Genomic DNA, 23768 nt, shown 5'->3' with positions numbered 1-23768 from the left:
GGAACTAACCCGGGGCCATGGGGTCCCATCGACCTTCACATATTCCACCCACCACTACATTACTCCAGCACTGACTTCCCCAAGTGATTGCTGTGAGCCCTTGGACGACTCATCGAGCCTTACTTGACTGCCTCATGCTGAAAATGGCACGGACCCAGCTCTTGCAGTGTCTTTCACCTCAAGGATATTTATTCCATGAAACAAGGATCTTTCGTTTCTCAGAGTGCTATGCTGTGTTTAATATACATTCATATTCTTCTGGATCACTGAGGACTTTGTCACTTAACAATTCATTGTCATGGTTTCTGGTCTTAATAAAAGCAAGAAGAGTTTACTCCTTATCAATACCATTTTTTGACTGAGAAAATCTTAAGCTTGCTTCTGAAAACCTACCGCATCCCCATGAAGGCATCTTGCATCTTCTCTCCCAATTTACTCCAATCAGCAAATGAACGAATATGCAATTAGTGAGCACCTGTTGTGTACCCTACATTGTGCTCAGGGCTTTTACTCACTTCATTGTCAGACATCCTTGTAAGACAAAGGTTATGTTCAGTATTATAAGGAGTCAGAGGCTCCCAGAGGTTAACTTTCCCAAAGTCACCTAGCAAAAAGAAAGTGGCAGAATAATATCAAACCCAAGACTTCTGATTCTATGCCCATGACTCTTCCCGCCTTAAATTGGTAAACAAGCTGGCTTTAGATGGGTCATGGACAATGCAGGGAAAAAAAAAAAAAGGAATCACATGACAGGAAAGTTGTTTTCCTTTCAGTTCTCTCTCAAACGTCCTGATTAGTCAAGTAGAAAATGTGCTTGGTGTTAAAGTGGCTTTAGCATGTGTTGAATATTTGCTAATTTCCCTTTTTAACAAAGAGAGCTGGTCTCAGGCTTAACACCTTCAACACTCAAAAATCTTAGCAAGAGTTTAATAAAAGTATTTTGATTTCATCTTCTATTTTTGGAGCATCATATTGGTTTCCTTATGGTGGTAATATAGAGTTGCCTTTTAGGGAACTTTTAAGGAAGAAAGAAAATTATTAAAAAAAATTTTTTAAGTTGCATAAATTATAGTTCAGGTGTATGGGCACAATAATGATAAAAATATGAAAGTATATCCATCTAAATGAAGCTAGGAACTATTCCATTGATTTAAACTGCCTCCTTCACTCTCAGGACATGTGGGGCTTCATGTGATCATTGCGGCACTAAATTGTAAATGTGTTCTTTGTTTATCTGTTTTCCTGGAACACAATTAGAAGCAATTATAATGAAAAATCTCCCTGTCCCTAGGACCGTTGAGGCATCCTTCTTAAGTTTAAATTTATAACCCAAATCAACCCAAGCTAGTAATGGAGTCTTAAAACCTAGGAAAAATACGTAAGTTTATTGCAAAAGATAATATCCCATTTAAAACAGTTTAGAAATTTACAAAACCTTACATTGGTACACAGTCTTGAAGAAGGTGCTCTCTACAGATGAGCTGGCATGAAGTTCCAAGTATAGTGAGTACCTATTTTTTTAACTACAGAGAAAGCAGCTACACAAACTCCTGCAACTTAAGTTGATATGTTAGTCTCTTTCCCTTCAATTTTACAAAAGTAATTTTTGCCAAATTAATATCTCTCCATAAAACCATATAACCTCAAGTACAGCATTTCTGTAGAATAGCATGGTAGATGTTACATCATATTTTACAAAGAAGTGATTTCACATGGTAGACGAGTATAGATAGAGGTTTGGCATACGTATCTGTATGTTCTTCAAAACATGATGATGACCATTTTTGTGTAGCAGGAAGGTGTTTACTGAATCCATTTCCCTCCTAACTATTTTAAATGTCCAGTATTCAGAAGAGACCTTTCTGGTTTCAGGCTGGTGGCCTGAGCAGTGCTATGTTGTGCTTTGGTATAGAATTATATAGCCTCATTTTTTGTTGTTGTTGTTTGTTTGTTTTTTCTCAAAATGTCAAAATTTTCCAACCCCAGTTTCATTTAATTCAGTTGAGGCTTTATCTCAGGCCCCTCACTCAATACAAGTGTATGACAAGGTGAGATTCATCATTCAAGAGTTGGATTATCCTTTTGTGTGAGTTACCTCAGACACCTCTTCATCGTTCCAGGGTAACTTTGGCAAATGATCCAACTCAGCTCTGGGTCGTTCTGCTCATTTTGATGTTGGAATGTGCACAGAGCTTACAAAGTAGGTAGAGTAGGTGTTTACATCTCCGTTCAAGAATGGACAACCAGGCCCTGAAAATTTAAGCAATTTGCTGAAGGTTAGTGTTATAGACTGTTCTGTTGCCTGGGTCTCTTAATTCCGGGAACAGGATTATTTTCATCCCAGCATGCTACCCAAGAATATAAATTAATTTGAAAATTGGTGTAAGCAAAGCAAATTAAGATGGAAGCTCTACTATGAGATAAAATTATGTAAGACATCCCAAATGATTTTGTCTTATTGGATTATCTTCTGTGCTGTTCTTTTCCACTGTTGGGGCCAACTGAGAGTTGATTGTGTGGATACAGAAAGATCTGTGGCTTTTAGCCAGTGGTAGCATATCTTATTGAAATGTGACTTCTTAAGTATGACAAGTGTATTTATCTTAATTCCAACTTAGTGTTATGTATTCCGGTCTCATTTTGTGGGTTTAAACATTACACTAGAAACAGAATGAGAACATCTTGAATGACATTCCAAGACTTAAATAGTGCAAGCTGAGACTCTTTGCCAAATTTCCCTCTCACTCTCACCGAAATAGCTTTGTGCACTGCAGCACGGTGACAGGGAAAGGTGAAGCTGTCGGAGTGGTTTGTTCAGTGAGTCTCAATTTGCAGTGGGGTACATACATCCCACGTGCACTCCGCAAAGACTCTAACTCAGAGACCTGATCTTCAGCAAAGGGGATTATAAAATGCCTTCTTCATTGAATGCCTGTGGAGCTTTAGGATCCCTTTTCTAAGCAGCATCAATGCAACCACAGGCTGCTAGAGAATTTAATGCAAAGGAATTCGAGCCTTTCCAACCTACCCCTTATCCCCAAGAGTATGTAGCAATTAATTACATTATAGTAGTTTGTTCAGCCATGCAAGTTTGACTGGACCCACATGTATGAGGATCTTGCCAAAAGAATGAGTCAGACTTCAAAAGAATTCAGACTTTGGGAAGGAAAGGTCTTTAATACTAAAATGGAAGAAAATATATCCTCATCCCCAGTCCTGCTGCTTCTTCAATCAGGTGACCATCACCTGGTCATCACAAAGGGAAATTGTGTAGATTAATATACTTTGGGACCTATCTACAAGGCTGTTGCTGGGATGAATGAACAAGAACCAGTGTTGTGTTTTTATCTTAGTCTGATGTTACTGGTGAGATGAAACGGACAGACAGGCTGCTGGATCTCATGGTCTTAAATATTGCAGGGACAGTAACTGTGGAACCTTCGAGTTCAAGCCCAAACCAGGTCCCACCCATTTGCCAACAGGTCTGAGGCCCCAAGCTGAGAATCACAATGGTTTAAGGCAGGCCCTGCAGCGGCTATAATTACAGGATGGCCATACCAACAAGTTCCTTATATCCTGCCATAACTTTACTCTGCCACAGACTGTAAAGCTCACATAGCATGAGATGACATGGGATCTGGGTCCCATGGGATCTAAGGGCTAACTAAAAATGAAAATTACCCAATCCATGAAGTGATCTTGCATTTTTATGCCCTACCCGCTTCTGTTGTACTTATGTATGCCAATATCTTAGAAAACTGCCAGTTTATGTTTCTAGTTGCCCCCCCGGCCCCCACCCCCCACCCCGGGGTATCTGATTATAACATTCCTCTATTTTCCTGTTGTGCGCAACATTTTTTTTTTTTTCTTTTGGGATGATGAACTCAGGATGGGAAGGAAGTGTTTAGCATCATGGAGGTTTTAGAAGATGTGATGGGGTTTTTGCCCATGGTAGGAACCTAGGCTCTCAAACAAGGATGTGAACTGGTCATGTGTGACAGGGAACTAGGCCAGTGGTCACTCTAGTATCCATAAAGTCCTTAGCAAGTGTCACTCATTTAGGTGAGATTAGTGGTCAGGTGTCCAGCAGCAGCTAAACCAGCCCCGAGTCTTTCCCATTTTGCAAGTTGAATGGCTCACCACCTGGGGCCTGTGCTAAGAAGTAGAGAAGGCCTGAGGGCAGTGGTTTCCCCACCTTGGGGAGGTACTTGGGGAGGACAAAGGGAATGGACCCAACAAGCTCAGATCCACCAGAAGCATTTCTTCTTCACTTTCTTGGTTTTCCTCCTTAAGTCCTGTTTCTCAGGGACTGGAGGCTCTGCTGGGGACTTTGGTGGGGGAGATGCCTCCTCAACTGGTTCTGCTTCCTCCAGACTCTGTAGAACTTCATGGAACCTGCCTTCCTGCTGTCGAAAATCATATTCTACACTGAAAAACACAGAGGAGAAGGAAGGAAAGTAAATTCAAATCAGCACTTATTGATTTAGAATCACCAAATATCTAACTGACATGGAAGAGCACAGGCTTTGAGATCAAGTTCCAGATGCTTAGGTACCTGCTGACCTTGGGAAAACTGTGCCACCCCTTTCAACCACTAGTTCCTCACTGGTTGAATTGGAACCTGTAATGCCTTCCTTTTGAGGATGAGACATGTAATATGACAGCCTGATAGTAGGTGTTCAGTAAATATTGCTACAATCTCTCTCACATTTATTTAATGCCCCTAATTGCTAATTATTTTTACACATTTTGCATGAAAGCTGCCTCATTATAAAAGATTTAAATAATACAGGGGAAGATACAAAAGAACTAACCACTCAGTATCCTCATCAGTAAAATGGACACAATAATAGCAACTATTCCAAAGGCTTTCTTTGCAATTAATATGTATATTAACCAAGTGAAAGAATACAAAGGAAGTGTTTAGGGCAGTACCTGGCATGTAGTAAGGCTTCCATATTTGGTAGCTTCTATGAGTCACCATTGCGACTATTGCCACTAATACATTATGTCTTGCTCTTTGCCTTGCTTCTCAACTTAACAATGTGTCTCAGAGAGCTTTCCATATACATTCACCACGTAATATTCCTCAATGTAGACATATTTAAATACTTCACTGGGCATTTCCTAATCTTCATTTTTTTCTTTGCTATTCTATTTGTATGTTTTGGAGTTGTTAATGTACAGACTCCATTGTATTATTTGTACACAGGTCTGTGAGCTAAACATGATGCATTTGGGGACCAGGGTTCCCAGAGGCTGAGAGAGTCAGATGCCTAGGAGTACAGAAGTTCTGGCTTGCTCATAGTGGGTACTCACACATCCTGTGTCCTTGAGGGCTTGAGAATCAGGCCTGCAGGTGTGTTAGGGTTTGTCAGCTTGACTCATAACTCGGACTCAGTTTTCCCAGAAGCTGGAGAGGCAGGCCAGAAAGAATGAATCCTGCAGATGTCCCTGAAGGCTGTGCAGGGGCTCCCTCTGCCCTTAATTGTCCACTTTCCTCCCTCGGGGATTTACTTATGGAGGAGTTTCCAGTGCTGAGATCCTTATAAGAAGGCTCTTAAGCTTTTAGCTGTATTTTTACCTGGTTTCATTCTAGAGGCTTCAGATGGCCCAAGATGAGTAACCAGTGTAGGAGTGTGGAAAGGGGAGGAAATGCAGAGTCATGGAAACAGTACATTCTCCTTGCTTAGCATGAAGGGAAATGAAATGTTTCATATTGAAGACGAAAGACCCCACATTGGTTTGCAATGTGACATGACTGTCCAAAGCCTTTCTAACCAGCAAGGGATGAAAAAGAGCTGTCATTAAAAGGATACTTGGTCCTGGTCTACTATCCCATATCACCTCTTAGAGACCCAGGATCAGACTAAGCACTGCTGGAAAGGCAAATCATGGTTGTCATGCATGACTAATGAAGTCCCCAAATGGGCATTCTGAGATGGAAGAAGCTAAAGAGTCAGAAGAGCCAGATGGCATGTTTTGTAGCCAGACGGATGGGGTGTCAGTGCTTAGGGAGTATTGGGAAGGTGTTTCTGATTATTTCATTTCTGTAGTTTTGATAAGCTTCGCCCAGATTTTCTTTTCCTTGGTGTCATCCTTTCTTTTTCCATTTCTCCCTGGTGCCCTCTATAAAGATATACTCCTGGATGGATGACCTACATAATGGCTGTATTTTCCAAAGCAAAGCTCCACAACTGATTAGCTGTGAGATCTTGGGGAAGTCATTTCTTATTTTTAAGCAGTAGTGTCTTCATATGCAAAATAAACATGATATCTACTCATAAGATTTCAGTGAAATTTAAGAAGTTCAGCTCAGAGCAAGGCATCAAGTTTTCAGTCAGTCATTCAACAAATATTTATTGAGTATCACCCATGTGCCAGGCCCTATGCTAGGTGCTAGGGAAGGAATGGTAGATAAACATTATTTCTGGCCTCCTCGTGCTGGTAGTCCAGTGGCTCTTTGTCCTCAGTAAATGCTAGCCAACATCAAGAGCTATTAGGGGCATTTTAGTCACAGCCCAGGATTCGCTAGGTCAGTGAGCAGAGGCATCCACAGACTCAAACAGTGAGGCTTTCCTTCCAGGATGCAGTATCAGCATTGTACTCCTCTTTGTCTCTGGGCCTGGGGTGAATTTTTGTCTGCACTACCTGCACCTCACTCTCCCCTGTGGAAACTTAAAGAGATGGATTTGGGGGCTGGGGAAGAGTTGTTCAGCAACCTCTGCACTGCTTCAAGGAAAGCTGGTAAAGCAGTATGTTGCAAACTCTGATTCTTACCCCCTCTAGCACTAGTTCACAGGTAGGGAACATCCACATTCACAGTTCTCCTACCTCCTGAAATATCCCTATCCTTCCCCCAAAGGCACAAAAATGACCTTAATCTTAGAGCACCAGATAGAGCCCAAGAAAGTGGGTACTCCCTGCTCGTTCCAGGAATTTCTTGTGCTTTCTGGTATAGGATATTTCACCCATCTATCCAGTCAGCCAGACAGCCAACCATCCATGTATCCAACCACTCATCCATGTGTCTATCCATCCATTCATACATCCGCCCATCCATCCATCCTACCTACCATCCATTCATCCAGCCAGCCAACCAGCTGGTCAGCCAGTGTATCCTGCTCTGGGCCTGACACTGTGCTCAGTTGCAGGGATAATAGTAAGACAGACAGATGTGGTTACTGCTCTAGTGGATCTTACATCCCAGTATTTGAGGTATATGATTAAACTAACAGTTGCTTTACAAATATGCTTTACATTTATCCCCACTACCCCTACTTGCCAACTGTTCATCCATATATGTCTACCAAATGATACGAACATACACATAAACTGACCTCCTTCTTTTCATCTGTAACATTTCTCTGACTTCATAATTCAAACAAACAAATGACAACAACAGCAAATCACCTGAGTTTGCCAAGACTCACAGTAGTGTCCTAATATCAATTAGAAAACATAATGCTCTGGGTGATTCCAGAATGTGTATAGAATTGGCATGCCTGGGGAGAGAAGAGCCAGGAGACAATGTAAACTCAGTCTCCTCATCACAATTTAAAGTTCAGCACAATATAGAGAAGAGAACAGGGGCTCTTGAGTAGAACACTCCTGGGTTTGAACTGAGGCTATACCACTTACTGGCTGGGTGACCTTGGGCAAGCTGCTACTCTTTCTGAGATTCAGTTGAAAGAGGAGATTATAAAGCTACCTCACTGGGTAGTTGTGCAGATGGGACAGAATAACAGATGAAATGTCCTCATGTAGGATATGGTCTCTGCCCACTCCACTCTTCAATAAGTCTTTTGTCTCCCTATCTTAGGGACTGAATGCCTTACCTCCTCACTCACACCTTTAGCTCTTCAGTAATTGTACACCTTGTCAGCAACATCATTCTTCACTCCTCCCCTCGGTATACATTCGGGGAAGAACACACTCTTTATGTTTCTATGGAAACACCACAGGGTTCCATTATAATCATTAGGGCTCCCCACCCTGCTCCTGCAACTGTCCCCACTGGTCTTGACAATTTAAAGGGGATTGAAAGTGACTTTCTTTTTCAAGGCCAGGGAAATAGCATAGTGTAGGGAAGCATGTATGCTTTGGAAAGAAATTGATTAATGTGTTTTCAGCCAAAGCAATTTATTAACATAAAGGAAAATTGTCACTTTTCTTCTTATCCATCCGTTTGACAAACTACTGTTTAGTTTGGAGGGGAGGAGAGGGAGTATATTTTGTTTTGGTAGCAGCTGCCTTATAAATAGGCAGGGGCAGTGCCCTCTCTCATCTGTTTTCATTTTGAGGCTGAGTAGAGAAGAGGAGATACCCCTTAACTTCCTACTTATCCAATCCACACCAAGTTGGCAACCTCTTGAAAAGGGAAATAAGCTGCCTACTTGGTAAGAATTCAAGTAAAGTCTTATCAGAGGGTTCTTTGTAGGTTGGTATTGACATAGAACACCAGTAACTTCTCCAGCCTCACCTCTGCTTCTTTTCTTCCTCTTAATTTCCCTACCCTGCCACTCTTATCATCTTCTGCCATTCATATTCCATATGGAGGAGAGAAATGTTGAGTGCCTAGCTTGTGTAGAGCTCTGGCTCACAGTTTGGGCCAAACGGTGGTCAAGAAATTGTTACAGTATGGGATTCAGGCCTGGAGCCATTGAGATAGTCCAGAGTATTCAAAGTCTGCGAGGTTAGTCCTTTGAAGATGTGTGGAATACCTAACACCTGGTTCAGGGGTGGAGGCACTGAGGAGTTCACTGGGGAGCCTTAAAGCCCTTCCTACCCAAGATGACTGTGCATGGCACCACATTGGATTTAGAAAGTGAGCTGTGTGTAAAGTAGAAATGGAAGAGAGCTTTCAGGTTTTCCTCTTGAGGGCACCTCACTAATCTAACTGACAGATCAATGCTTCAGCTATCATGCTAGGTGAAAAGTAGAAGGATGTTTTTCTAGGTAATTGGAAGCAGCGAGAAGCCTAAGTCATGGCTTGTCTAGAAGAAGAAATAGAAGCAAAAAGAGGATAAATACATAAATATATAAGTAAACAATAGAGCTGGTTTCTGGATGTAGTATCTTGGCTAGGCAAACTAAAGTTGGGTGAGCCAAAAGGAGATAAAAGTTTATATAGAAACAAACAGTGGAAACCTCTTACTTTTATATAGCACTTTCAAACCGCAAACATTTCAAATCTGTGTTTTTATTTTACCCTTACAATAGCCCAGAAATATGGGAAGATTGTTGTCCCCATTTAACTGACAAAAGGGGTTGGCAAAGGGAAGTCATACCATGAATTATGATCAGAATATAAGCCTGGTCTCCTGATTCCTAGCCCTTTGTTTTTCCTAAAGAGGGGTCAAATGTTTTAGCCTGGGGCTTGTCTATTACTGGGGGTCTTATTCTAAGAAGAAGAAAGCATGAGAGGATCTGTACCGCATTAGGTGAGGACATGTAGTATTTAAGTGAATAATAATAACAATAATGAGAAGTAGGAAGGCAGGGAGGAGGAGGAAGTGGAGGGAGAGGAAGGGGGTAGAAAGAGAAGAACTGGTAGTAATCCGTATTGTTGATACTATACTACAAGTTCAGTAATTCTTACATGTCTCATGTATTTCTCAATTAACTTCATTTTACAAACAAGGAAACTGAGCCAAGGAGAGGTTAAATATTCTGCCAAGAGCATGCACTGGTCAGTGATAGAGCCAGGATTTGAGCCTCCTTTGTCTAGCTCCAAAGCTTGTATTCTAAGATATATTGCACTGAAAGAACATAATAGTCTCTATCTGTGTGAGATTCTAGTTGCCCAATATGTATGGGGTAGGGGTGGTGAGGTGTGGTGACCAAGGCCTGGTGCACCTTAATGACCTCACCGCCCCCTGTGACACCAGACCTAACCTGGGGCTGGGCTGCATGAAGGGCACTTTATGACCCAGTTGACCAATACACCTTGTAATAGTGTTTCTTTTTCTTCTTCTTCTTCTTCTTCTTCTTCTTCTTCTTCTTCTTCTTCTTTTTTAATTTGAGAGAGAAAGAGAGGGAGGGAGAGAGAGAGTACAAGTGGGCGAGAGGGGAAGAGGGAGAGAAGAAAAGAGAGAATCTTAAGCAGGCTCCCCTTCTAGTGTAGAGCCTGACATAGGGCTCAGTCCCACAACCCTGGGATCATGACCTGAGCTGAAGTCAAGAGTTGGATGCTAAACTGACTGAGCCACCCAGGTGCCTCTGTAATAATGTTTCTAGATTGCAGAGCAGTTCTGACTGTGACACTGCATTCCCAGAGAAGATGGGAACCCCCTTAGGAGGCAGCTTACTCAAGGCAATATAGGGGCTCTGCAATCTTGGGTCTACTGTAGGCTGCTGAGGTCTGCGGTAGGCTTTGTGCACTTCCTTCTTAGGTGAGTCTTGCTCTTTTATAAAGAGAAAAGATGATAAGCCACTTCCATAAACCATACACTCCAGGCAAGTTGGCTGAGAAATTAATGATCCACAGCATCTTCCTGAAGATAAAACATCTTCCAAACCCCTCTCCATCTCTTCATCATCTCTGTGCATCAGAGAGCTTCTGTGGCCCTTCTTGCCATGGAACCCAAGTGAACCACAGATTTATTGACTTCCTGTCACTTTCTTTTTTAAAGAATTAGCTGTAAGAATCAATGGAATCAGTGAGGATAGTTTGGTTCCTATCCACTTGGATAAGCCATGCTGCTTTGGAAAGTGTCTCTGGGGAAGAATTACAGTCTGGGAAAGTAGGGGCTTTAGTTTGTTTTCTCCCTCCCAATACCCTCCCCACCCCAGCATAGAAGGGATTTTGTTCCTAAAACTTTCTTCTAATGACTAGTTTTCTCATTATTTATAGGGTGTAATTTCAAGCTTCACAACTTGCATCCATGTTAAGTTGGCAAGTGCACCTCTTCTCCTAGGGCATCTGTCTGCTGACAAATCCTCAGAGAATCGCAGTTGCTCTCCTTGGTACATAGATAAGCAGAACCAAGCTGTAGAAGTCTTCACTGCTGATCACTGTCTATGAAAGAGATCTGTGCTCTGTGTTCTGTGGCTCTGTGTCAAGAAGGCCTTCAGGTTAGGCCTTCAGAAAGGGCAGGCCATGTCAGAGAACTTTAACATATATTCACTGATTATGCAAGGTCAAAAGGTAAGAGGGGCAGGAAAATCTCCTGAATGCAGGATTGGTTTGAGCTCTGGCTCCACTGAATCTTGGACAAGTCTTCATGCAGCCCCTCTGAGTCTTAGTGTCCTCATCTGCCGAGTGACAATATCCATACCCACATTTTAGGGTTGTTTGTTGGGAGTCTGAAGTGAGATGATACATGTCCAGTGTTTAGCAAAGCGCCTGGCACCATGCCTGGTTCAACAAATGGTAATGATTGTTACATTAACTTGACAGAGAAATAAAGATTGGGTCATTCTGTGGTCAACCGTGGCCTCCGTGCCAGCAGCCATCCATTTGTTATTCCTGTGAAATTCTCAACTTGATTGATTTTATATTTATGGCATGTTTCAGCCTCTTTAGATATTAATGCATTAAAATAGGGTTTAATTTTTATTTCAGATAAATTGCCAATGCAATAAATCACACTTTCTCCTTGCATTCTACAGAGAAGAAAGGGATAAAGCTACTGAGAGAAACAGAGGCTAGGGGCAAATGTCTTGGGGATCAACCTGCCAGGGCTCAGAGAAATTTCCACCTGTACCCCAAACTCTATATCTGTTTCCTAAAGAGATAGCTTGAACCATGTTTGGGGCAGTTGTTTGGGGGATACTGGATGATATTGCTGTAATGTTCCCATTCCATTGTTTGCAATAAATGCTTCTCAGTCTGGACTGAAATGTGGTGAGGGCTGCAAGTGCATCTGTGGTTACCAGAAAGAACAGATATGCTGTGTAATTTATAATTATTTTTCATTGTGGACTTCATTGCTGGCCAGAGGGAGGACTGTGGCTGGAAGGCAGAGAAAGCTCTCACAGTTCACCCAGCTCCACACTGGGAGAGCATCAGAGGCAGACAAAAGGAAAAATACTAAATAATTTAAGTGGAAAGTCGGTTACGAAACCCACAGGCCTGGGTGCATATCACATTTCTAATAAACTAAGGCCTTTTTCTCTGGTCAGGCAATAGCTTTAAGTGGCAGGCCAAGACCCTGTGGCCAGAAAGCATCACCTCAGATGGAAACGCAAGGAAGACGCTCAGGGCTGCTGACCCCTAGTTGGCTCACGTAGTTCTCCAGAGCCTCTTTCCTTGGTAAGGTGCAGGCCTGGCCTGGCTTCTCCTGCAGGGCACACAGCTGTAAGACTTTGGCCTGCGTTCCAGAGAGGCACCTTCTAATGAGCTCTGAATATCAAAACTGTAAGGGAGAGACACCGGGAATGAGGAAGCTGGTTGCCGGGTACACAGAGAGGCGCTTGCTGTAAATCTCCCTTTGCATATCCTTAACATCTCTGTCTGGTCCAGAAGGAGTTATAACAGTGGAGGAATCAATAATGGTGAAAATGCAGCCTGTGGTCTGTGGAGCTTGAGGAAATGGTGGTGGAGGCTTCTGGCATTCAGTGTCATGCATATTACCTGGCTCACGAGCATGGGGTGACTATAGCCCTCTCCTGAACAGGGGGTGGTGGTGCTGGGCAGCACTTTGCATACCCACCCCACCTAGTGTTTGTGACTGCTCCTCCAGGACTCACCAGAGGATAGTTCCTAGCATTTGCGCTCTTGGCTTGGCAGCAGAATTGGGCTTTAATTGGTCTTAACCTTAATTGGAAGAGGAATGTGGGCAAGGATTGCCATTTCATTTCTGATCTCAGATGAGGTCCGAGGAGCTGGGAGATGTAGCAGGAAGGAGTGACTACAAATGAATACCCTAAGTAATGCATAAGGCAAGCCTGGACCTCAAAATGGACTGACAGAGACTCATTTTCCCTTTTCATTGGAAACAGGAGGCCTCAAAAGTTCCACTTACTCTGTGAGCAAGCCCCCTGACCTTCTCTTCCTTTCCCATTGTGTCCACCCTCACCTGCACCCCCTATTTAGGTCTGTGTATGACCACCTAAACCTGTAATTAGAAGGGAAAGTCATCTTTCTAATGATGTATTTAAGACAAAAACTACTTACTCGGCTATTTTATTAGCAAGAATTTTCTATTCATAGACATGTAAGCTGTTTGTCACAAAAGTGCCTAGTAAATAAACTGCCACCCCCTCTTTTCAAGACCCTGATTGAATGTCTCTGAAGCTATAATGGATCCGACCTTCCCAGGAAGCTTGCTGTAACCAGACTCCCATCCTCCACCCCACCCCTCTTCTCCAGCAGGTTGGGGGTGAAGGCCAGCGACCAGTATTCACATATACCCAGGAGACTGCCATACAGGTAGTCCACAATCACCCTTTGAGAACACTATTGAAGGCCTGCGTCTTCAACTCAAGCCCTCACGATGCCCTTGGCTGAGGAGAACTTAGTCATGTAATGCTCTGCTGACACTCCTCAAATAGGTCTGACTCTGAAGGTAGCATGCTGTGGAATCTAGCCAGCAGGTCCTAGAACAGCATCCCAATCTTGTCATTACTAGCTTCAGAGTAAATGGGAGAGTGCCTCACTCACCTGTTCCCACTTGTATAATCTGAGTACTGTGCAAGTACCTGAACTTCAGTTACTTCATCTACAAAATGGGAGTGTTTTTATCTGTCTCACATGGTTGTGAGGATTACAGGTGAGAACAAAAGGTATTTATAATGACAAGTAATAATAGAAACTTCTTATTTCTTTCCCCTGATTTTCTTTCCAACAGATCCCTGCCCTCAGCTAGCTGTCATAGTTGTAAAAATCATCCAAAAAAAAAAAAAAGTCAAATAAACTGACTTCCAATTAGATGTGAGTAGTTTGTTAATCATAAGGGTTTAATCTGGTTGTATTATTATTGCTGCTGAAACAAATCACCACACATGTGTGGTGACAAACAACACCAGTGGTACTCTCAGAGTTCTGGAGATCAGAAGTCCCCAGAACTCTAAGTCATGGTGTCAGCAAATCTCTGTTCCTTCTGGAGGCTCTGTGAGAAGTTCTGTCCCTTGCTTTTTCTACCTTTCAGAGGCTGTCCACATTCTTTGCTTGTGATACCTCTCTTCACCTTCTGCTTCCATTGCGTATCTCCTCTGACTCTGTATCCCCTGTTTCTCTCTTCCCTTTATAGAGATCCTTATGATTAAATTGGGCCCACCTGGATGATCCAGGACACTCATCCCATCCCAGGATCCTTAATCACATCGCAAAGTTCATTTTGCCATGTGAGGTAATATATTGACAGTGCCCAGGAATTAGAATGTGAATATCTTGTGGGGCCATTATTCTGCTCACCACATTGGGTTTTGATATTTTACCAAGAAAGACCACAGATCTCTAATGTCTTAATCTCCTCTTCCAAAGACATCACTGGGGGCAGATCAGATACCAGAGAAGGGAGATACTGGAGCATGGAGGGAGTTTGTGGTTTGCCACAAATCAAACTTTGCCTTTTTTACCACAGCCAGTACAGAAGTGTACTGGGCAGTAATATTGGATGGCCATGATGAACGAGGATCTCAATGTCCTGTGAAATTGCAACAAGCTCTCTGAGTCATCAAAAGAAGATTTGATTAGGTTCCATCTTGTTGAGAGTATGTAGCACTCCAGGTATTTGAAAATTGACAATCTCTGTATTACATTCAGTTGTATGATTCAGTTCAAAATTATCTACTGAGGACCTGCTGCATAGAAGCCTTCCTTCCCTAATAAGAACATTTCATTAATTAACTAAGGGTGGGGCACACACAAATGGTAATAATGGCTTTACTTTTGGACAATCTAAATAACTGTCTCAATCCCACCACTGCTTTTTATCTTTGCCCCAGTCAATATAGTGTTCCCTTTTTTGACAAGTATCTACTGAGTGACAACTATGAATTAGACACTGTCCCACAACTTTGAGATATTAGCCATTTACTGAAGGAAAGAAACTCATCAACACTACATTACAATGCAATAGGATAAATGGTATAGCAGAGGGACATGCATGTCATGGGGATCCTCCATAGGAAGGAATGTAAGGTTATCCAGAGGAACAACATGAGGAAATTCCCAGACAAAGCAGGGTGGAAAAGACATTCCAGGAAATGAGGGGACTTATGCAAAAGCACCAACATGTGATAGAACACACAGTATTTGAAGCTAGCCCAGTTCCTTGTGACTGGGGAGAAATAGGAGACCCAGCAGGTGAGAAGGTTAGTATCACATTCAAAGGGCCTTGAAAAATTAGCTAAATGCAACAGCAGGAACCACGGCAAGATTGTTTAGCAGGGGAGTGACATGTTAAGATTTTACTTTTTAGGTAATTTAGCAATCTATGTGGAGGATTACTTGGGATGGGGCAAAAGAGACTGATGGCAACAAGATGAGGTGGCATTCAAGTGACAGGTGATAAGGGCCTTGACCAGAGACAGAGGGGCTGAAGCTAAAGGGGATGGATTTAGCAAGTAGAATTGGTAGCCTATTTGATATGTGTTGTGAGGGAGAAGAGTGAGGCAGTGGGGACTATAGTTTATGGAGCCATGGTCAATGGTGTTGAACAAACTAAAAAACAGGAAGAGAATTAATTTTGTACGAGAAAATAAGGAGTGTGTTTTGATAAATGGTGAATCTGAGGTGGTTTTGAGATACGAATATGGAAATATTCATAGGTACACAGAGAGAGAGAGAGAGACAGAGAGAGAGAGAGAGAAGGGGAAAGAGCAAGCTCATGGAAAGGTAGGGAAGGGTAGTGTCACAGAAATAAACTTCGGACCCATGAGCATAGTGAAAGCCATGAAAAGAGGCTAAGGATGAGCAGAGGAGGCAGGAGACAGCCGTCCAGGTCAACTTTCTCGCAAACTGCAGATTTTCTGCTGCTCTCTGCTCTCTAGCACCTTTCAAACCCTACGTAGCCAACCTCATTCCTTCAGCCGTTTCAAATGGTAAATGTGTAGCCTGAACTTTGCTTCCATTTCCTAAGCAACACACTTAGATGGGAGGAGAATTTTTTTTTCTGAGAAAGACTTCCTATTCTTTTCCTTAAAACATTTGAGACATTTTACCACTTAAACCAAGCAGCTATTTTCCTGGGATCTACGTACAGAAAATAAATGCATGATCGGTGTAGCCAAAGACCTCCGAAGAGGCTGTGTGATTATTTTTAGAGTGTCCGTGGCCGTGGATGTGAAGATGAAGTGCTAGAAAAGCAGAGAACAGGAAGAGGAATATGGCATGGAGGGACCCCAGACCCTTGAGAAAAGGGAAGGGAGCTTATCCCTTAGGACAGCATTTCCCAAACTTCATCCTTTATGTACCACCTCTAAGGTCTTTGTGAAACTCCCCACGCCATCTGCACAATTATTTACTTGTTTTTTTTTCCCTCTCTAAATCAATTCACTTTTAAACTTGAACATTTATACAAAACAAGTAATATCACTTTTGAAAATGGAGACCTGTATCACTTGCAATGGATATATAGGGGGGACTAGTTTTCAAAGTTAAAAACTTAAGTAAAACGTAAAATGATTACCTTCTGGCCGGATACTATTGCTTGCCTATGGCTATGAACCTGAGAGCTGCTCTGTCTTGGCAAAGGCATGTGATAAGCAAGCATTAGAAAGGCTTTGAAGATATTCTAGTACCAAATTCAGATTCCACCCCACCCCTCCACCTAGATAAGCAGAAGGATCGAAATAAATTTGAAAAAAGGACAACCTTCTCACCAGGTAATTCAATGTTGTCTAATGTTGGAACCACATTAGATACCACATGGGCATTCACCCAATCCTTTGAGTAACTTGTCCTAGGATTAATACTAAGGAGAGGTGAGGAGAGTGACTGGGGACTAAACAGCCTGTAACCAGCTTGAGACATCTAGAGGCAATTCCCACACTCTTGCCTTGGTACCTATGGCAGTCACATTAACAAAGAGTCCATTCTGCCGGCTGTATAGAAGCCCCTGAGAGCCCCTGAGAGCTATTCATGGATTCTGTAGGCATTGGTGTTAGTGCTATTCTCCTTGGTGAGGTAGGGTCTGCCAGAATGATCCACAGTAAGAAGAAAGCCAAGGAGACATGGGGTGGGGGCACCCAGAAGGCTTGTAGAGCAGGGAGAATGAATGGGATAGAACTGATGACCTCACATGTAGCAGAGCCATAGCCTTTGGCTGATGGGGCCACTTGGAAAACCTTATGTTAACTTAGCAGCAACATCTCCATAGAAGACCCAGCAGGCAACTCATCACACGCCCATGTACTTTATGTACAGTGATGTGCACTGGGCCCATCCATCACCAAGGAGAGAGACTGCAGCTTAACAAGGCCTGAGGATGAATATTTCACATCACTTATTCATTAGTTTGTAAGATTTGACTTTCCAGGGCACAACACAAGGTTTGAAGTCATTTGAAATGTTAAAAAAAAAAAATTGACAACTCTCATCTTCCCACTGTTACCCTGACGGGGATGTTGTTCTGATCTCTTTGCTTTCATCAAATTAATTGCCCGTTCTGCAATGGCTTAGATACAAGGCTGTAGATAATGTCTGGGAGAGCAGTCTGCTTTTGAATGGTAATAAGGGTTGGATACATACAATAGCTGTTCTTGAAAAACTGGAAAGGGATGTGGGTGTGACGATTTGCTAACCCATCCAGGGGTGTCACTTAATTTAGAATGTTTGCTTGGGATGTTTGAAGTAAGTACCAGAAAAATGCAAACATTCTCAGACTTGTTGGAAGGTCATAGTTTAGTCAAATATTGCCACTTTCAATTTAGCATAAAATATCAGAATGTCAGAACTGAAAGGAACCATAGGGACCATCTAATTAAAGGCCCTCATTTTTCAGATGAAGAAACTCAGAGGCCAGAAATGATTTGCCCAAGGCCAGGCCATGAAGCTCACAGTAGATTGGGAAATAACCACTTGTCCTTTTCACTTACAGAGCTAAATAAAAAGTCATCTTAAGATAGTAGAAAATACATCATCTGCTGCTGAAAAAAAAAAAAAAAGAGATCATCCAAAATTTAAATGGAGGTTAGTTAAAAATAATTCTTCTTGTTTATGATGAATAGTTTTTTGCCCTTCCTAAATGTATAGACAATTAATAATTTTTTATGTTTATGTAAAAATATATTTTTATTTTGAGAGAGAGAGAGAGAGAGAACAAGTTGGGGAGGGGCAGAGAGAGAGGGAGAGAGAGAGAATCCCAAGCCCTGACAGCACAGAGTCAGAGGTGAGGTTCAAACTCACAAACTGTAAGATCATGACTTGAGCCAAAATCAAGAGTGGGAAGCTTAACCAACTGAGCCACCCAGGTTCCCCTAGACATTTGATAATTTTTGTCCTAGTGATTAGAAAATTTGCTTAAGACGGGGGGATATAAGGTGCACTTAGAAAATGCCCAAGACCCCGTCTAAGTGTAGGAGGCTCCTGACTTCCTGTTCCAGCACCCCTCTGCCTACCCCCAATCCCTTGTTAGGACAAAGTCTCAGGATTCTGCTAAAGAGAATGAGAGATTTTAAAAAGACACTGGCAACACAATTTGGGCTTCAATTTGCTCAGGCTCTTGCTGCTTTTCTCCTCCAAGATAGAAAAAGTAATAGAGCAAAACTGTATGCTTTAGTCAAACAAAATTAGATGCCATCAACTGAAATGACTGCTTTTGACCACTTTTCTACTGTGCCACCAAAAGTGGACTTCCAGCTAAAGGGGCATTGATCTTTCTAGTAATAACAGTAATAAGCCCTTGGATTTGTACAGAAGTTTGCAGTTACAAAAGACTTTCACTTATCTGATCTTATTTGCTCCTCTTGGCAACACTTAATAGGGATAATTGTTCCCACTCCATAGGTGAGGCAACTGAGCCCTAGGTAATTTAGCAGGCATCAAACTTGGAGATTTTGACTTCAAGTTTAGTGTACTTATCACTATATGATTTTTCCCATCAACCGCTTATAAAAATCTACTTTATTGCAGCAACCTTACCCTCTGCCAGAAGGAAATGATGTACTTAGTAATGAACACAAAGTGCTTAGCTCGATTCTTGACACATAGTGCATGCTTTGCAGGTGACTGCTACTGTGAGGAAGGGGCAGCGTGGTGGAATAATTGAGATCATAGGAATTGTCATCAGAAAGATCTGGACTTGAGTCCTGAGTCTGACCCGTTCTGTTCTCTGAAAATGTTTAATGCAAGCTGGGTCAAATGGCTCAACTTCCCTGAGGACGTTAACACCTGCCTCACAAGGTGCAATTGTGAAATGAGTTGCAAATATGCATGTGGAGCTTAGTTGGTGCCTATACTTAGTGTGCAATAAATGTAGGGTGATTAAAAGGATTTGCTCACAGATCTTATTGTAAGGACACAAAGCAATGTCTGTCTTGGAACCAGATGTTAACATTTCCTAATTAAACACCTTGTTCTTTAAAATTTTCAGGCATTCCAAGGCCTCCTGTCTTTGCCTCTCACTTGACCTTACATGTCTAGGAGAGTTTACAAGGGTGTTTGTTCTGCAGCCCCCACAGCTTCTGTGCTCTACAGAGCAGGCCTCAGTTGTGGCCAGGTACCTGTATATGATGCACGCTGTATTCTGGCAGGTACTGCAGTTGTTGAGATCTTGGCCAGTTCGATAAAAGTTGCGCCTGCAAGATAGAGCATTTTCTGGATAAATCTGTGGGCAAAAGCCCCATGGGATGCACACATTCTAGCTACTTGTTTCCTACAGCATAGCGCTGCCCCTCTCTTGGGTAGCAGTGTTCTGGAGTTGCATGACAAATAAAGAAACAAGAAACCCATGATACTAGGATCTCACATTTCTGGAGGGCTTTATAAATGTTTAAGCACTTTCATATTTGAGGTTTTCTTTATGCTGACAATAAGCCCATGAGATGAATCAGTTACTCTTACCCCCACTCCATAGGAAGGGAAACTGAGGGACTTTGCAAATGAGTAGAAGAGGTGAGATTATTAAAACTTCTGACCATGTCATTCAGTGCATTTCTCTGTATCACTGCATCGCTTCCCTCTTATAAGGCAATGTTGATTCTAATTCATATCAGCAAATGCCAGTTAATTACTTCTCTCTTCTACCCTTTTGCTCATTAGCTTTGGCCATTCCTTCTACTCACTCTTTAGGGAGAACTTTTTCAAAGGACAAGCATTCCACACTTAAACGACTGCCTTCCCCCTCCCCAGACTGGTGCTGAGTCACCCAGGAAAGCATTTTGTGACTTCTTTCCTCTTTGCAGAATTGTGATCTCATTTGAGGTCCTACCTAGCAGATCAGTGATGGGCTGGCTGGATCCATCAGAGTGGTTTGTGGAAGGGAAGGTCAACAGTACCCTCAGGTCCTTTGTAACAAACACAAATAACTAAAATCCTGTGCAAATACAGCAACTTGCTAAGAGGATGGGTGTGTGTGTGTGGGGGGGGTACCTGTGTGCTGTCATTTTCTCCCATCATTAACTGGCCCCCTCTCTTTATGAAAATAATTTTTGACCCTGTTGTTTCATTGCCCCCCCTTTCTTCAGTCTGTTGATATCTGGAAACAAAAACAAATAGCAATGGAAATCCACCAAAGCCTAGAAATTAATGAAACCCATCTGCAACAAAGAGAGGCCATTAGTAATGACTTGGGGAAACCATAGAACCTCAAAGACTTTGGAGACATTTTATTAACAGAAACCAATGCTCTCTCTCTGCCCTTGTCTTAGCAAATGACTTAGTCCAGTAGTTTTCAATATAAAAAAAAAAAAAAAATCACCTTACCCTTCTGTGAGAGCTCGAGCTTTCTCCAAGTCTTGGATTACATTCAAAAGGACTTTAATTTTCTCTTGGTTCGAATGCAGAGATTCCTCCACGGACTGCAGCCTGCCTTGGAGATCACAGAGCTCCCCCCGTGCCAGGTGAATTGGATTAATCCCACCAGTCTCTCTGCTGCTCTGCAGTGTGGTCTCCCTCCTTGGAAGAGGAGCTGGGAGGTGACTGTTTCCTGAACAATTTGGAAAGTCCTGGGTGTCTGACTGGGTGGGGTTCTTTGCCATCTGCTCCTGACACATGGGGACAGATTTTGACACACTGCTAGTTTTGAGTGACAGCAGATCCTGGTGATTGTTGCTCGATGAAGAATAGTCTGAAGCCCCTCCTGGATGGGCTGGCTGGCTGTGGGAGCCTGGTGAGGGGGAGCGGTGAGTCCGTGGAGGTGAGGGAACACATGTTTCCTTTGACCGAGATGACAATGGTCCAAGGTCTTTGTCATCAGAGTTGTCTTTGGGCAAAAGCAATTCGGGTTTAAGTTTCCCTGTGCCTGGCATGTGGCTGGCATCGCTGGTGGCATTTAAGCAGGAAGGGGATCTTTCTGAATCTGATAGTGGCACTGTTCTCCCATCACCTGGACATATGTCAACCAAAGGATGTATGGAGTTGCTTATATCACCTGACCTGTCTGGGCTGAAAGTGGACTTTCTAGCTGCCCAGGTAGGACTGTGGTAAATATCATCGGGGACCTGAATGGCAGCAGTTGCTTTCTCTGAGGCCCTCCAAGCCCCTGCTTCCAAGCATATGCTAATAGGCCCATTGCTTTGCACCTTGGACATTCTAGGAGGAAATGGATGAGACACTTTGACCCTTCGAGGCCCATCCTCAAGATGCTGAGCCAATCTTAAGTAGGCAAGGTCAGAGGACACAATGTCCTGTTCAGAGAGGTTGCCGTTGACCTGGATGGCACTTTGGGATGCTGTTGGCATTTCTACCAGGGACTTGCTGGCTGTGAGTCTCTTCCTTTTGAAAACTGGGAAATGCTTCCTGAGACTGGGGGAGGTTTGGATCGCAATGTTCCGAAAGCCCCCTGCCTTCTGGGACCTGGGGAAGGAGAGTGAGTAGGTGGGAAGGTGATGGTGCCTGGAGGCTTGAGTCTTGCCCATCGCACCTGGGTCCTCAGAAGTCTGGACATCAGCCTCAGCTAGGCCAGGTGGAGTCTTACTGGTCCCATCTTCCTTGAATCGAACCTGTTGAGATTTGCTCCTGCGGTGGTGGGGTTCCTTCACAAACTCCACTGACTCTAGGCTGTTACGCTTTAGAAGCACAGGCCGCACTTTCATATTTTGCTGTGCCATTGAGCCTCAGTTGAGAGGATTGGGACCGTACACTTCTCCGGGGCACATTTCCTTAGGTCTTTGGAGCAGCATCTAATGATGGCATCTCAGGCATGGAGATCTGCCAGCCAGGATGAAGTGGTCCTCTCCTCTGTGTATGGGAAGCTCTGTTGGCCATTCCCAGACAGTAGATTCTACTTGAGAACTAGCCGTAATGCTCCCCCTGCAGTTAAAATACTATTTCATTGCGGTGGTAATTGCCACTTAGATAAACAATGAGTTAGGCTAATCATTAAACATCTGATCTACCAAGAGAGCTGGTGGGCTGTTTATCAAGAGAGGCTGGCAGGCGGTTCTGATCCTGGAAGAAGCTTGCTGTCTTGAACAAAAAGACAACAAAAGTACCATTTAGGGGATAGCGCCAGACTCCCAATGTGTGAATTCCAAAAGAAACCTGCTACGTCTGGAACATACAGCTTCCTTTCCCGGAGCATCAGTTTCCACTGTAAAACTATAGGAAACTTAAACACGTCTTCTTTCCATAGCATGTAAGCAGACAGGGAAATCAGTGACCTGGGGGCTGGCTTCTTTGATGATACATGGTGCCCCTAAGGGAACATCCCCATTTGTGTCAATCACAAGTTCCTCCTTTGGGGCCATTGTTTTCTTTCATGCTGTTTCCCTTTTTGTCACAAAACTCAGTGCTGTGTGACCATGACAGGATTGAGGCATCCGAGGGCATTCAGAGGGCAGAGACCCTGTCGGAGTGTCTTGGCTGAAGTTCACATGTAGGCAAAGTGAGCCACGTCTGCAGCCTCTGGGAATTTGAGTGAGAACTGAGCTCACTGGGCCTGGGGGCAGGGGTCTGAGGCCTGGCAGTCCTGCCAGCCAGCAAGGAGCGTCTGAAAGGGAAGAGAGAATAGTTGTAACTGAGAATGAAGTTCAGACCTGGGTTTCTCTCCCAATCCCAGCATCCTCGCCTAGTGCTTTTGAGTGGGTGCTCTAGGAGTAAGTCAGCTGCACCACCCCTCTTTCCAGTCCCCTGGTGCGGCAACCACCTTGTGGCCACAAAGCCTGGGAACAAAATGCCTGTCTGCCTGGACCATTTCCTCCTCCCACTCACTCCCAGGCACCCATCAGCCAGCTCCTATTCATCTTTGCAGTCCCAGCTTACGTGCCACTTCCTCTGGGAGCCTTTCCAAGGACTCCTCCCTCATATACACCTTCAGTGCTAGACCACAGCAAGACCCATTATGCCTTCTCAGCACATCCTTCACAACACAAACTGCAGCTGTCCTAAAAGAACCATTTGTGTCTGCATGTATTTAGGTATGTCTTCCTCACTAACCTGTAGACTCCAGGATGGCTGGGGATGGAGCCTTTTTTTTTTTTTTTTTTTTAACTGCATGGATATTTCCAGCCTGATTCTAGGCTCACTTTGGGTGTATAATGAGCATTTGTTGAAAGAGTGAATGGCTAAGTAAAGGATCCCCTGGAAGCAAAGGAGGCCTGGGCATAGTACGGAGGTCCTAGGGCATCCTGCCAGTGCAACAGGGTGCTGAGTCTTCCCTGCTTTGACTGTAACATTTACTTAAGGACAAGATTTTCCCCTAATGTCTTCATTTTTCAAT

At 43.2% G+C, this 23768-nt stretch overlaps 2 protein-coding genes across 5 annotated transcripts in view; one reads left to right on the top strand and one right to left on the bottom strand.

Moving 5' to 3' along the window:
* Window positions 1–23768, top strand: part of DOCK2 (dedicator of cytokinesis 2) — a 415558-nt gene that overhangs the window by 197974 nt on the left and 193816 nt on the right. The window lies entirely within an intron of this gene.
* Window positions 1967–22441, bottom strand: INSYN2B (inhibitory synaptic factor family member 2B). 2 transcript variants are annotated; one of them, XM_049647804.1, is made up of 4 exons: window positions 20813–22441; window positions 19612–19686; window positions 4196–4428; window positions 1967–2250 (listed from the first exon to the last, which is right to left on the bottom strand). In XM_049647804.1, exons 1-3 carry the CDS (start codon window positions 22156–22158, stop codon window positions 4242–4244), a joined length of 1608 nt encoding a protein of 535 aa, XP_049503761.1. In that variant the 5' UTR covers window positions 22159–22441; the 3' UTR covers window positions 1967–2250; window positions 4196–4241. The 2 variants fall into 2 exon arrangements, 1 of the variants encoding a protein (XP_049503761.1); XR_007461386.1 differs by lacking the exons at window positions 1967–2250; window positions 19612–19686; window positions 20813–22441 and adding an exon at window positions 7839–7925 and having other exon boundaries at window positions 4344–4428.

This window comes from Panthera uncia, assembly GCF_023721935.1.
Source record: "Panthera uncia isolate 11264 chromosome A1 unlocalized genomic scaffold, Puncia_PCG_1.0 HiC_scaffold_17, whole genome shotgun sequence".
In the NCBI taxonomy this organism is placed as follows: domain Eukaryota; kingdom Metazoa; phylum Chordata; class Mammalia; order Carnivora; family Felidae; genus Panthera; species Panthera uncia.
Note: the sequence above shows the minus strand (reverse complement) of the source record. Positions and strands in the feature narration are given on the sequence as shown.